The sequence below is a fragment of the Larus michahellis genome, chromosome 12 (genome assembly GCF_964199755.1).
Source record: "Larus michahellis chromosome 12, bLarMic1.1, whole genome shotgun sequence".
Taxonomy (NCBI): Eukaryota; Metazoa; Chordata; class Aves; order Charadriiformes; family Laridae; genus Larus; species Larus michahellis.
Window position 1 is genome coordinate 17,586,827 of NC_133907.1, and position 12,691 is coordinate 17,599,517.

Below are 12,691 nucleotides of genomic sequence, written 5' to 3' on the forward strand. Positions count from 1 at the left end.
CAGAGGAAATGGTCTGAAGCTGCGGCAGGGGAGGTTTAGATTAGATATTAGGAAGAATTACTTTACTGCAAGAGTGGTCAGGCACTGGAACAGCCTGCCCAGGGAGGGGGTTGAGCCACCATCCCTAGAGGTGTTTAAGAAATGTCTAGATGTGGCACTTCAGGGCGTGCTCTAGCAGCAGAGATTGTAGGTTGTTTGGTTGGACTCAATGATCTTAAGGGTCCTTTCCAACCATGAAGATTCTGTGAAATAAACTTTCTGTAATGCATTTCTCACGTTAGGCCTGTGAGCAGAGAAAAGAAGATAACTGCCCACATGTTCATGTCCGTTCTCCCCTGGAGCTTCACCCCAGGAATGCTGCTCCATGCCAGCTTGCTGCTGACCCCTGATCCGTTCTTGCTCTGTGTTTAGCTCCCTGGGGGGCATATCCACCATTCCTTACCAGCTCGTCCATCTTTGCTGAGGACACAAGAAGCAGGAGGAGCCCACCCCTGCCTCTGAGCATCCAGCACAAGGACGCGTCCTCAGAGCCAGCGCCTTGGGTACCGCTCGGCCCTGAGCAGCCCAGCCCCACTGGCCCGGCTTCAGGTAACGAAAGAACAGGTCCAGGAGGAGCAAGGAGCCAGACCGTGCTGGTGGGAAGGACCTGCTGGGAAGTCTGCAGTCTGGCACCAGCACGAGGTCAGGTTGGCCGTGGTTTTGTCTGGCCGAGCCTTGCTCGTGGATCAGACCCACAGCGCCTCTTGCTTGGGTGCAGGGCTGGGAGAGCTGCGGCATGGGACGGCGTGCCCCCAGCTGAGCACGGAGGGGACTCCCCTGGCTTTTAAACACCAGTGCCCCTAGAGCAGGATTATTCTGGGGTTTGCTGGGCTGTTGGAGGCGATGAATTCGGAGAAAGGAATGAATGTCCTGTCCCCATCTTTCAGGCATTGTATTTGTTTCCACGGGTGACCTGTGGCAGAAGGATGCCCCTCTCTCCACACCCAGGCAGGGTGACAGGCTAGGGGCTAAGTTAACGGCTTGCACAACACAACCCTTTGACAAAGGGGTGAATACTGCCAGGAGCAGCCCTGGGTGCTCTGGGACAGAGGTCTGGCCAGCTGGAGCCTCCGGGTGCCTCTAGGAAGTAGCCTCATCCCAGCAGAGGTCAGGAGCGTGGGGGGATGGAGGACGGTAAGTGCATGAGCTGTGGCAGCTGCGTCCTTCCCCTGGTGCTGGCAGCTCTAGGTGCACCTTGGGGCTGCACAGCTCATCTCCCCCATCCTGGTAACACGCTTCTCAGCCCGGCCTCCACTTTATGTCCTTCTGCTTCCTGGCCACATCCTCTTCTGCTGCTGCCGCTCTCCACCCTGTCCACCCCCGTCCCCTTTCCAATTCCCAGACCACACTGCACTGTGTTGCCTGACAATGGGGAGTTGCTGTTGCCCACCTTAATGAAAGGTGGGAGGAGGTGACCAGCCTGATTGTGTCATAGATGCCCTGAAAGCCACGGACTCCCTGTGCACGCCTGGCCCCAGCGAAGTGGGACAGCCTGGCCCGTACCGATCCCTCCAGGAGCCAAATCCATGTTCTGGCCGTGCATGGGATGTTTCATCTCCTCTTCCTCGCGGGAGCACTATGGTAGCTGGCCAGTGCCCACGATCAGCTCAGCTCAGCTCCCACATCTTCCCAAAACCGCTATTGGTTTGAACTGAGCTGGAGTCGGTCTCTGTAACTTCTCCCCGCCAGCACTTCTGCTGTGACTCCCTGGTGTCGGCATCTCCCTGCTAAGTGCTGCGAAGGCTACAAAATCCCTATAAGGCCCCACTGCCTTTTGAGGGAAGCCTTCTCTATGATTTCAGGTTGTTGGCAGGTCAGGGTACGGTTTTGGACAAGGACAAGGGTACAGCGTCCACACTGTCCCTGCCTTTCCATGCTCCAGGGGACACCTTTCTGCCCGAGGACACTGTGCAGAGGCAGAGCCCTTTCATTGGGTTGACCTTGGGTTGCCTGGTCTTGGGGTTGTGCTGAGCAGCACCGCTGACTCCTCGCACAGAGCTGCCCTGGGAGAACTGGCTCCCCCGGCAGCGCAGCTGCACGTGCCACAGTCCCGGGGCAGAGGAGTAGGTGCCTCTGGAAGGATGCTACAGCACGAGGAAGTGTCTTCTGGATCTCTGTCCCACCCAAACTCCCAGAAGGTGACCTGCCACCTCTGCCCTCCCTCTGTGCAGGAAACCTCCCAGTCTCTTACCCTTGCTCCTTACATCTTTCCAGGGCCTTTGGGATCAAGACGCTAGGGATATTTTAGTTTGTGTCTGGCAAAGCTGAGGAGGCCTGAGCGTGCTCTGTCCTCCTTGCAGAACAGACTGCTGCTCCACGTGCTGCTCTCTCTGACTGGGAAGATGAGCTGACTTTCCGCCCCGGTGAGGTCACCGTGGTGTCTGAAAAGCAGGACTGCAACTGGTGGGTGAGCGAGCCCGCGCATGCTGACCGGCACTGGGATGCGCGTGGTCCCCTCTCCACCCGCCTCTTGCCTCTGTCCCGTGACTGTTGCACCTGTTGTCGTCGCCTGCTCTGCATCAGTCTCTCCGTCTTCCACCTTTCCCTTGGCAACGAAAGGCAGCTGTTATGGGCCCAGTTCCTCATCCCCCTGCATGCCCCTATGCCACGCTCACCAGTCCCCTGCCTTCCTTTCTCCCCACAGAAAGGGGTGGATTGAAGGACGGCCTCACAGGAAGGGTGTCTTCCTGGCTTCCTTCCTTCACATGCTCAATAAGTAGGAGATGCTTCAATTTGAGAAGGAAGAGCTGATCAGCTGCTTAAAATGCATTCCCCCGAGCTCCCGTCTGCATCGAGGTGCCAGGGATGACTGGGCTGGGAGCACCAGCTCGCCTGGTCCTGCTTCCCTCACCTCCGCTGCCGGACCACCCCTGTCCCCCCAGCCCGCTCCTCCTGTGAGCCGACAGCAGTGCCGGGCTCTCCCTTGGCCAGGCAAAGGGAGAAACCGCAGCAACCTACATGCTCCACAGACGTGCTCCTGCCCCGTTCCTCACGCAGGACTCGGCCCTGGGGCACTCTGCTACCAAAGGCCCGGCTCCTGCCTTGCCCTGACCGTGCTGCCTGTCCCGTGGTGCTCCCTGCTCTGCTAATGGCAGCAATCGTAGAGCAGAGCAGTGCTGTGCCCTGCAGGTCTCCCAGGCCGCAAGTGGAGCGGTGCTGGCATGCAGACCCCCGGGAAAGTGGCTTCTGCTGAGGACTGAGAACGCCGGGAGCTTGGAAATGCAAACAAAGTGCTGCGGAGCCAGCGTCGTTGCCAGCCCGTGCTGCCCCTGCCCGTGTTTCACTGTGCTCCAGAAAACGTGCTCTGCAGCGGCTCAGGGCATTGCTCCTTCGATGCCTGGCCCCACCGCAATAGTGGAGATGCCATTTGAGCCCGATGCTGATAAACACTGGCTCTTTGGTGCTCTGTTCTAGTTTGAGTTTCTAGATCCTTCCTTTTTGTGGCTCTCCCTCAGGCACCAAACCTCCTCACAGGCATCGGAGCAGAGGGCTGACCTCCCCTTGGATAAAATTACTCACAATTCAGCTCGCATGGCTTTTCTCCGCTGGCGGTGTTTTTCCAGTTGCCGAGGCACATTTCACAGCCTTCATCTGTCCTCTCTGAGCCAAAATCCCATCCAGGTGAGCAAAATGAAAACCAGCTGGTGGTGTGATGGATGCATGAGGCCGTCGAGACCTCCACGTTGCTGGTGTCACTGTCAGCAGACGTCGAGCCCATGCAGCAGGACCTGCAGTGGCAGGAGGCAGCTTCTCCCACCCTCAGAGGAACATTTTAATGACGGATTTCCTGATTCAGCCCTGGGACCGTGGCCAGGGCATCCAACTCCAGCGGGACCACTGGCTGCCGTGGTGCTGGGCTGCAGGGGAGGTCTGTGCTGGGATGCCAGGGTGGTGGGCACTGCCAGAGGAGGGACGGCAGCCCCGACCTCGCTGCGCCGCTTGCTGCGAGGTCTCTTCTCCCCCACGTCATGGTGCAACACTTCCTCTTCCCGTGGCGGTTGTTGCAGCTCGTAACACGCACTGGCGGGGCCACTGAGCCTGGGGGTGTCATCTTTGCCTGGCTGTGCTCGGCAGCGCTTCCTCCAAGGAGGTGAGGGGCCCCCAGGGGCTGGGGACCAGGGGTTCGTGACACTAGGAGGGCCTCTTTCCTGGCAGTGGGGCTGGGGAGCTCCCGGAGGTGCCCCTTGGGGCTGAGCGGGGACAGGGACAGGGCTGTGGCCTCTGGCTGCGGCTCAATGCTGCAGCTGCATGTTTGCGCTGCGGTGGCTTGCGGCTGATGGCGCTGGGCTGGGGAAACCTCAAAGTGAGGGCTCCTCTGGGCACGGGGCACCCCTGGTTGTCCGAGCCACCACGGAGGGTGCAGGCGGAGAGGTCCTGTCTGTGGAGGCAGGGGCTGGACGTGGGCGCAGGCAGGGAGATGGGACTGCTTGACCCTGCCTGTCCACAGCCCTGCCCTCCCCGGCAACAGGCAACTGCAAAAAGCTTCACGGAATATTTGCTGTGCTGCCTGAGTCCCCTGGCGCCGGGCTTAATGGTGCTGCGGGTGCTGACCGTGTGGCCCCCAGCCGGCTGGTTCCCCTCTGTGGGCTGAGGCTTTGCGACCCCCAAGGCTCTAGGAGTGCCTGAACCAGCCCCGGGGGAACTGCTGGCTCCTGGCCTGACCAGCATGTTGGATAGACGCTTCTTGCCTCCGTCGTGGCAAACGCTTGTGGCTGCTGCAAAGGAGGGCAAACTGCTAAGCCACAGGGACCCACGGCTGCCAACAGGGAGAGTGGTGGGGGCCTGTAGGGTGAAGAGCTGGTGTTCCATGGCCGCTTCCTGCTGGGGACCACACACATCTGCGTTTCCGGCATGTTGGTGGTGGTTTGTTTGTGCTTCCCTTCAAAGAAGAGAGAACGGCCCAGCTGCTTTTTGAAAGGGCAGGCTTGGGGGGGAGCATCACCCACTGCTTGCGGGGGAGCATCACCCACTGGGGCCACCTGGAATTGTCCAAACCTCCCCCCCCGCCATCTCTCGTCTCTGCTCATTGCTCAGACCCCCGGGAGCAGCAGTTTTGCTGCCAGGCGTGCGTCCTGTGAGGAGTTGGATTTGAGCGTAGCTGGTTGGATACCACAGCGAGCAGGTACGTCCACGCTGCAGGAGCCGCGGAAAATGGTTAATGTGGTGAAACGAAGCCGGTGCTCACCCACGGCCCCACGTCGGCACCTGGGAGACTGGGGGGAAGCATGGGGTCCTCCTGTGAGGACAGGAGGGGTTTTTCTCTCCTTCACCTTTCTCAGTACAGAGGGACTCCCCAGCCTGAAGCTGCTGCTTCTGACCCTGGCGTGGAGGTTGCCCACCCATCCCTGCTCCTCGCTCTCGCCTTGGCCCACGGGAGCCAGGTCCTAGGACGCTGAGCGCTTTGTGAACTCCCTGAGGACTAGAAAACCCTTTCCCCTCTGATTTTAGGTTCATACGAGTCCTTTTAGATGGGGAAAAGAAATGTCACTTAAATACGAGTTAAAGAAAGGTTCCCGCGCGCAGCCAGCCATTAGTACCTCCTGCTGCTTCCTCCTGGCAATGACTCAGTGCCCTTGGAGCTGCAAAACCCCAGGGCTGCCGTGGGGAGAGCGTCTCGCCGGCTGCACGGTGCCCGCGTGGGCTCGGCGGGGAGGCCAAGGGGTTCCTCTGCCCTGGGGCTGCTGGGCAGCACTGGCGTGCCCGGGAGCGGGGGGCGGCAGGGCTCGAGGCCAGCAGAGGAGCTGCTTTGCTGGCGAGCCGCCACCAGGCAGCTGGAGCTTGGCTTACAGCCAGGATGATGGCACTTTGCCGCTTGTTTGCGGGTCAGCTTCCAGACCCTAAAAGTGTTGCGGGCAGGGAGCAGCTCCTCGTACAGCACGTGCCGTCAGCCGGCCCCGCCAGGACCGAGGTAACGGCGGCAGCGCCAGAAGCAGAGCACAGCCGTAAAGCCATTGCACCGTTTGAAAAGCAAACACACACCGGGCTCTTTCAGGTCCCTGCAGAGCGGGTGAGAGCAGACAAGGGCTGTCCCAGGAGTCGGGGCAGGGAGGGCGTGGTGCCACTGCCGCGGGGCCCTGTGACATCTCGCTGCACGTGGCATAAGGGATGCTGTGCCAGAGGCACGTGCAGGTGGTGCTGGCCCTGTGCCTGCTGCTGGTCCTGTGGCAATGTCTCCGAGCCCCCACAGATGGCCTCAGCCCCTTCCCTTGGGCTCCCTCCCTCCTTGTGAGCCCGGCTGCCCGCTGCACCGCCAGTGCCAACAGCTCCACGTGGTTCAACACCCGCTACGACATGGCCGTGGGGCCTCTGCTGATGGGCACAGCCCACGAGCTCTCCTCCGATGTGGTCCAGTGGTGGCTGGTGAGTGGCGTCATGGGCACGAGCTCATGGCTCTTCCCAGGCTCCTCAAATCCGTTTGCAGTGGGTCAGGGCCAAGGTCAAGTTGGACAGATGCAATGGGGCACGGAGGGGGTGCAGGGACCACAGCCCTCCCTCCCTCCCCCTTCGTTTTGGCTGTCCCACAACCTTTCCCAAATATCCCATCAGGATTTTCTGTACCTTTCCCAGGGCTCTGCTGGGAGGAGTGGGGCTCCGTCCCCCTTTGGGGGTACTGTTGGGGGGGGGGTGGGTGGTGGTGGTGCAGAGACTGGGGCTGATGCTGCGTGTCACTGCCCTTGCTCCCCCAGACCCTGCAGGGTCCCCGAAATGGCATCCAGCTCCAGGCCATAATTCAGCAGCTCTTCAGCGTCCTCCCGGCCCCGACGGGCAGCGTGCGGGACCCGTCTCGCTGCAGGACTTGTGCGGTTGTGGGGAACTCGGGGCGGCTGACGGGGTCTGGCCACGGGCTGCGGATCGACGCACATGACTGGGTACTGAGGTGGGTGACCCAAAGGGGCTCGAAGGGCGCCTCCCTGTCTCCCCAGGACCTTGGCATGTCCCAGCCCCTGGCCACCCTGTGAAATTTGCCAACACAGGCCCTGCAAGGGCGAGCGGCTGGGGGTGGTGAGCTGCTGGCCCTGCTCCCTGGAGCGCCCCCCCGACCCTGGGGCACACACCAGCCCTGTGTTGCCCATGTCCCCTGTGCTGCTGGCCAGGGTCACCTCATGTCCTTGACCGGTGGGACCGGCAGCCTGCAACCAGCAGGGCGTGCGCCTTCAGTCTGGGCTGTGCTTTCCTGCTGTCCCCTAGGATGAACAGAGCAAAGATTGCTGGCTTTGAGCAGGATGTCGGCATGAGAACAACACATCACTTCATGTACCCGGAGAGTGCCGTGGACCTGGGGCCTGGTGTCCACCTTGTCCTTGTCCCCTTCAAGCCCCTGGACTTGCAGTGGGTGGCCAGTGCCTTCTCCACCGGAGAGCTCACGCAGTGCGTACGCTTCAGGGGCCAGCAGCCCTTGTGCTGGAGACCCTGGGGATCGCACAGGGTGGCACTGGGGACCTGGGTGCCTCACTGGAGCCCTGGGTGCCTCACTGGAGCCCTAGCATCATGGTCTCAGTGGGACGAAGGGCTCCTGGGCAAGGGCCCTGCCATAGCTCTGCACTGCAGCTTGAGGAAGGGGGTGGGCATGGTGGCTGTCCCCACTGTGGGGCCACGGGCTTGATGTGTCTCTTCCCAGAGCCAGGCCAGGTGCTGCTGCTGGGGCAGCCCAAGGGTCTGATGGTGCCATGAGGCCAGGTGCTGCCCTCTGCAAAGCGTCTGCCTCCAAAGGAGAGGCCCCAGCAGCAGGAGTGCTCATGATGAGCCCATGCTCATTGTCCTCCTCTGGCTTTTGCAGCACATACGCGAGAGTGAAACAGTTCATCAAAGCTGACAGAAACAAGGTAAGGCCTCGGCGGGCTCCAGCGCCTCCTGGGCTCCTCTGTGAGGAGACCAGGCGTGTTTTTCAGTGGGATGTGGGCAGAGCCGGCGAGCAGGAGGGCTGATGGCTGCACTGGTGGCAGGGGCTGGCCATTCGCAGCGACGTGAGCAGCTGACGGACCTTCTGCTCCCTGCTCAGGTACTGATCCTGAGCCCAGCTTTCCTCAAGTACATCCACGAGAACTGGACGCAGCGTCGCGGGCGCTACCCCTCCACTGGCTTCACAGCCCTGCTCTTCGCCTTGCACGCCTGCCAGCAGGTGAGCACGGTCAGCAGGACGGGGCACTGCCACCGCACCACCGCTTGTCCGCGCGCTCCCCGGGCTCACCGAGCGCCTACGCAGTGATGGCTCTTGCTGGCATGTGCACAGGTCTCCGTGTTTGGTTTCGGAGCAGACAGTGAAGGGAACTGGCACCACTACTGGGAGAAAAACCGCTGGTCCGGAGCCTTTCGCAGGACGAGGGTCCACGACGCTGATGTTGAATTCAGCCTCATCGAGAGACTGGCAGCTGAAGGCAGGATTTCATTCTACAAATGATGTCTCCCCAGGAAACTGAAGCCGGGCTGTCAGTGCAAGAACCAGCGGCCCCCTCACACTGCTGGCAGCTGCCCTCAGCTCTTTAGCTTGCTTCTCCCCCGGCAGCGCACACGCCCTGGCTCACAGACCCTGCGATTCCCAGCGTCTTGCTACTGCTTCTGCTGGTCCAACCAGCTGGACACTGTGGGGGCCAGGAGGTGACACACTCCCGCGGCACCAGGGCCGTGGCATTTGGCTGGACACGGGGTGGACGTGGCTCTGCCCACGCTAGCTGGGAGAGAGGAAGGGGAGATGGTGTGGCCGGAGGTGGGGGTGGAACCCGTGAGCTGCCGTGCACTGTCCCTGCGGTGGCTGTGAAGCTGTTAGGTACCAGCAGCAGGAGATGACGGCAGCCGCTCAAACGTGGCTGGCTGCGTGTCGGAGCTGACATTTCCACCCGCTGGCAGCTTCTGCGGGAGGTCTGCAGTTGTTCTTTGGGCAGGCGGAGAGGGGCAGCTTCCCTTCCTGTCTTTTTATAACTAAGGAAAAATTTTACAAGTTGTATCAAAGAAGAAAGGGAAAAAATCAAGCATGCTAAGTCAGAAGATGACAGAATCAAGCACAACTGAAATGATCTTATGTTGAATAAACATTGAAAACACATGTGAATCTATTATTAACATTCGCTTTACTTTTTGAGCCCTTCCTGCTTTGAAAAGACAGCACAATCTCAGCCCCACGCTGCAGGACAAGACAGTAGACCCTGCAGCCTTCGCGTCCCAAAGGTTTTCTCCTCCAGAGCAGAGTTCGCAGCATCTCTTTTCCTCCTTTCCATCGCAAACATGAACATCCTCAAATCAGACTCAGCTTTTCCATAGCCATTAGTGACTCGGTCTTTCAGTCTACTAAAAGCACCAGATCTCTCCTACTCAAAAGCTCTCGTTTTGTAGCAGAAGCTTCTATTACTTCACTATTAGCTTCATTCATTTCCTACCTCTCCAGGTAGGATCTCCCTTTCTTGATATCTTCTCTTTCTCTTCTCAATTATACCCAGTTTGCCACAATGAGTACAAGTCTTGCACTTACCCGTCCCTTCACCTTCTCTCTGTTTTCTCTAGGTGCCAAGCAGCACTCTGGGCCACGCTCTCCAATGCTTTTCTGAGGTTTCTTATCAAAGCCCAGCAATTAGCTGGCAATTGTTTAATCGTGGGTTAAACTCTTGCTATCTTAGTTCAATTCACCTTCCCCCTCCTGATAATTCTTTCAAATTTAGTTACAAAGCTGTGTGCTCTACGGAGCGATTGGAGATGTGCGGGTCACTTTTTGTTCCTGACAAAACAGACAGATACTGTGTGTTAATTAATCAGATGAATCGGTTTCCTCACCCACCCCTCAAACTGCTTCTCCCCCTGATTGAAAAAACACAGGTTTTTATCATCCCTGGTTTGTAGCTAAGTTCAGCTATTATTTTTTTTTTTTAAAAACACAATCACAAACAAAAACTACTTTCAAATGAATTATAAAATAGCTTTCTGTCTGCATTATCTGATCCTGTGCCTGTCACGCGCACTGCGCACTGTCGGACAAATGGCTTGGACCAAGTTTTGAGTCAATACCAAAACACATCCAGAGCTGAGATTTAAGAATAATGAATCTGCTTTGCCTAAAAATGAGGCAGGAATCCACAGAGTTTTATTTTTCCTCATTGTTTTCCAAATTCTCCCACTATAATTTCACATACCAAACATTGTACTCACTTGTGTAGATCATTAAAAAGAAAAAAATGCAAACCACGCTCATCATGCTGTCTACATACTTGGCCACAAGGCAGGTGTGTTTTTTAATTACAGTTTCCCATTCAGTACCAGGATTAGTTCAAATAATTCAATTACTCTTCCAAATGCTTTTCCAAAACACAGAGGATGGACTTTATTTCAAAAGATAAACAGAGCGGAAATGAAAAACACCATCCGATTTAAAAACCAATTAAAACTTCAAAACACTTTTTTTTGCTGAAACATCAACTCGCGTCTGTCGTCGGAGCAGCGTGGGGCGGCTGCAATGCCCCACAGGACAGTAAGCGCGACCCACGTGCCAGGTCTCACCGCTGCCCAGGACAGGGGGGGCGGAAAGTGCACGGGATTCGGCACGTTTCCACAGCGGTCTGGCACGCAGCATCAGCGCGCTCCCCAACATTTTAGAGAAAAATTAAAAAAAAGCCAGATGGTGTCGCTAGAAAGCTTATCCGATGGCAACTGCAATCCACCCCAGGTCTTGTGACAATACAGTACGTTACTCCTGGAGGCAAACAGAACGCAGCGTCTCCAGCAGCTCTTCAGGGGAGGCGGGCGGAACTGGCCGAACACGGACTGACCAAAGGGGTTTTACAGTAGGGCCTGCACAGCCAGACAAGATGGCTCATCTTCACAGCAGCAAGGTTCAAGCAGTTCCACCCACAAATTAATGCCAAACAAAGAATAACGGGACAGTAACGTACGAGCAGTCAGGGCCAGCTGGTAATTCCGAACTTCTTCTCTTGTGTCCTCAGAACATCGCTTGTGTTTCAAAAAAACCTGGTTAGTTCTCCTTAGAGGGTTTTTTGTGCGGTGAGATCATTGCTTATTTATGTTGTCTTCCCAAGATCAATTTTCTTCTGGATGGCACGAGCTGAGTGATAGATCAAGGAGTCAATGAATCCTGCAACTAAAAGGAAAAAAAAAAACAGATGGACCAAGCTAGCCATGCCTCAAAGAGAGAACAAATCCCAGGGAAAGAAAACACAAATCCTTCTGTCAGTGGAAAGGAATTCCAGCTCCCCCAGGCAGACAGCTGCTGCTGCTCTGCAGAATAAGGTCATCATGTCATTAGGACCGACAAGATCCTGCTTGCAGGGCACAGGTGATCGTACTTCTCCAGAAGAAGATCTCTCTTACAGAAGTAAAAATGAGCCAGGTGTTTACTGATGAGTGAGAAGCATTTGGAGAGGAAGCTGATGCCAAGAGCTTTACGCCACGGCGTTGCCCTGACCCAGCTTGCCAAGAGCAGGTTTCCCATCTCCTGCTCTTTTCGCAGTAACTAAAAGCGAGCTGCTCTACCCCGCGCTGCCCTTTATGGATGCCCTTTATCGGAGACCGCGATGTTCACCCACCAAGGATGCAAACCTTCAGTTCTTTCTGTGGTATTTTTCCCAAATCTCTCTAGCACTGAAGGAGCCTAGTAATTCAGTGCTTGTTTGGGGCCACGGAGAAGCTCAGAATGGGTCTCCTGCACCACAAACCCCAGACAACCCTGCATCCACCGGGGCAGCTTTCACAGGACAGGAGCCCTGAGCTCCTGCAGGGAGGGAACACAGGCTGCCCGTAAGTGAAGATATTTTCAATGTCTTTATGAAGCTTTACGTTCTTTTTCATCTTTTATTCAACACCTCAGCTAAGAAACTACTTGTCCCTACACAAAGACAGATATTTCAATACTACATAAAGAGTAGCGGCTAAAATGGTAACCGAGTCTTCTGTTTATTACCGTAGAACATGGAATTATTTGCCTTACTATGGTCTTTGAGTAACGCTTCAGATGACTGTCTTTTGTGGTTGTTTTGCCCTGAAATTATCTCTACTTGTGGAATCAATTTGATGCTGTAACACAAAAACCGTTACACAGCTGATCTGATCTGTCCTCTAGAACATGAATACGGAGAGTCTGAACGTGGCTTATGGCAGCAAACATTACGAACTGGCCATCAAACCTCATCAGCATCAGAGGCCGCTTGCATTTGTCATGAAAATTATTTTTGAAAACCTTCCCCTGAGTCAACCATAGAAATGCATATGACCACATTTATTACAGACAGAAATCCTGTTTCACAGTATGAGGTTAACTGAGCACTGGGACACCTCAGGCGACAGGAAAACCTTGCAGGTGAAGGTATTATGTGACATAGGTATGTGATACAAGCGTTCCATGATACAGTAGCTGGCTTCTTGGACCCAGTAAGATCTGCTGCCCAGATCTCCAGGCTGACCCTTCACAGACGCCTCTGATGAGAACGTGAGCGTCTCTGCCTGGGTTTCAGAGCACGCTGGGTTATTAGCTGGAGTGCAAGGCTGGACCAAGGCTGGGCTCTGTCACACGCGTGGAGCTGAGCAGATACCAGTTAGCTATTCCAGAAGCCAGCCCTGAGAATGAAGTCCAGCCTTTCCTTACAGGACCCTGTTTGGCTCTGAGGGATACTTTTAGTTCCTGCAGGACACTCACTGGAGCTCCGATGTCCGGGAA

General features: G+C 56.4%; 2 protein-coding genes across 4 annotated transcripts in view; one reads left to right on the plus strand and one right to left on the minus strand.

The window, feature by feature from the left end:
* Nucleotides 1–4,025: 4,025 nt before the first annotated feature.
* On the plus strand, nt 4,026–9,083 carry LOC141750500 (CMP-N-acetylneuraminate-beta-galactosamide-alpha-2,3-sialyltransferase 2-like). 2 transcript variants are annotated; one of them, XM_074605698.1, is made up of 8 exons: nt 4,026–4,129; nt 5,074–5,161; nt 6,032–6,399; nt 6,726–6,916; nt 7,228–7,407; nt 7,817–7,862; nt 8,039–8,158; nt 8,270–9,081. In XM_074605698.1, exons 3-8 carry the CDS (start codon nt 6,145–6,147, stop codon nt 8,435–8,437), a joined length of 960 nt encoding a protein of 319 aa, XP_074461799.1. In that variant the 5' UTR covers nt 4,026–4,129; nt 5,074–5,161; nt 6,032–6,144; the 3' UTR covers nt 8,438–9,081. The 2 variants fall into 2 exon arrangements, 1 of the variants encoding a protein (XP_074461799.1); XR_012589682.1 differs by having other exon boundaries at nt 4,031–4,129; nt 7,228–7,862; nt 7,983–8,158; nt 8,270–9,083.
* A 1,003-nt stretch (nt 9,084–10,086) lies between these two features.
* The window catches only part of ERGIC3 (ERGIC and golgi 3), a 33,209-nt gene continuing 30,604 nt past the window's right edge, over nt 10,087–12,691 (minus strand). For both annotated transcript variants that reach the window (XM_074605696.1, XM_074605697.1), the window contains one exon: nt 10,087–11,119. In XM_074605696.1, the coding sequence (XP_074461797.1) occupies nt 11,040–11,119 (80 nt within the window). In that variant the 3' untranslated portion in view covers nt 10,087–11,039. The remainder of the gene's footprint in view (nt 11,120–12,691) is intronic.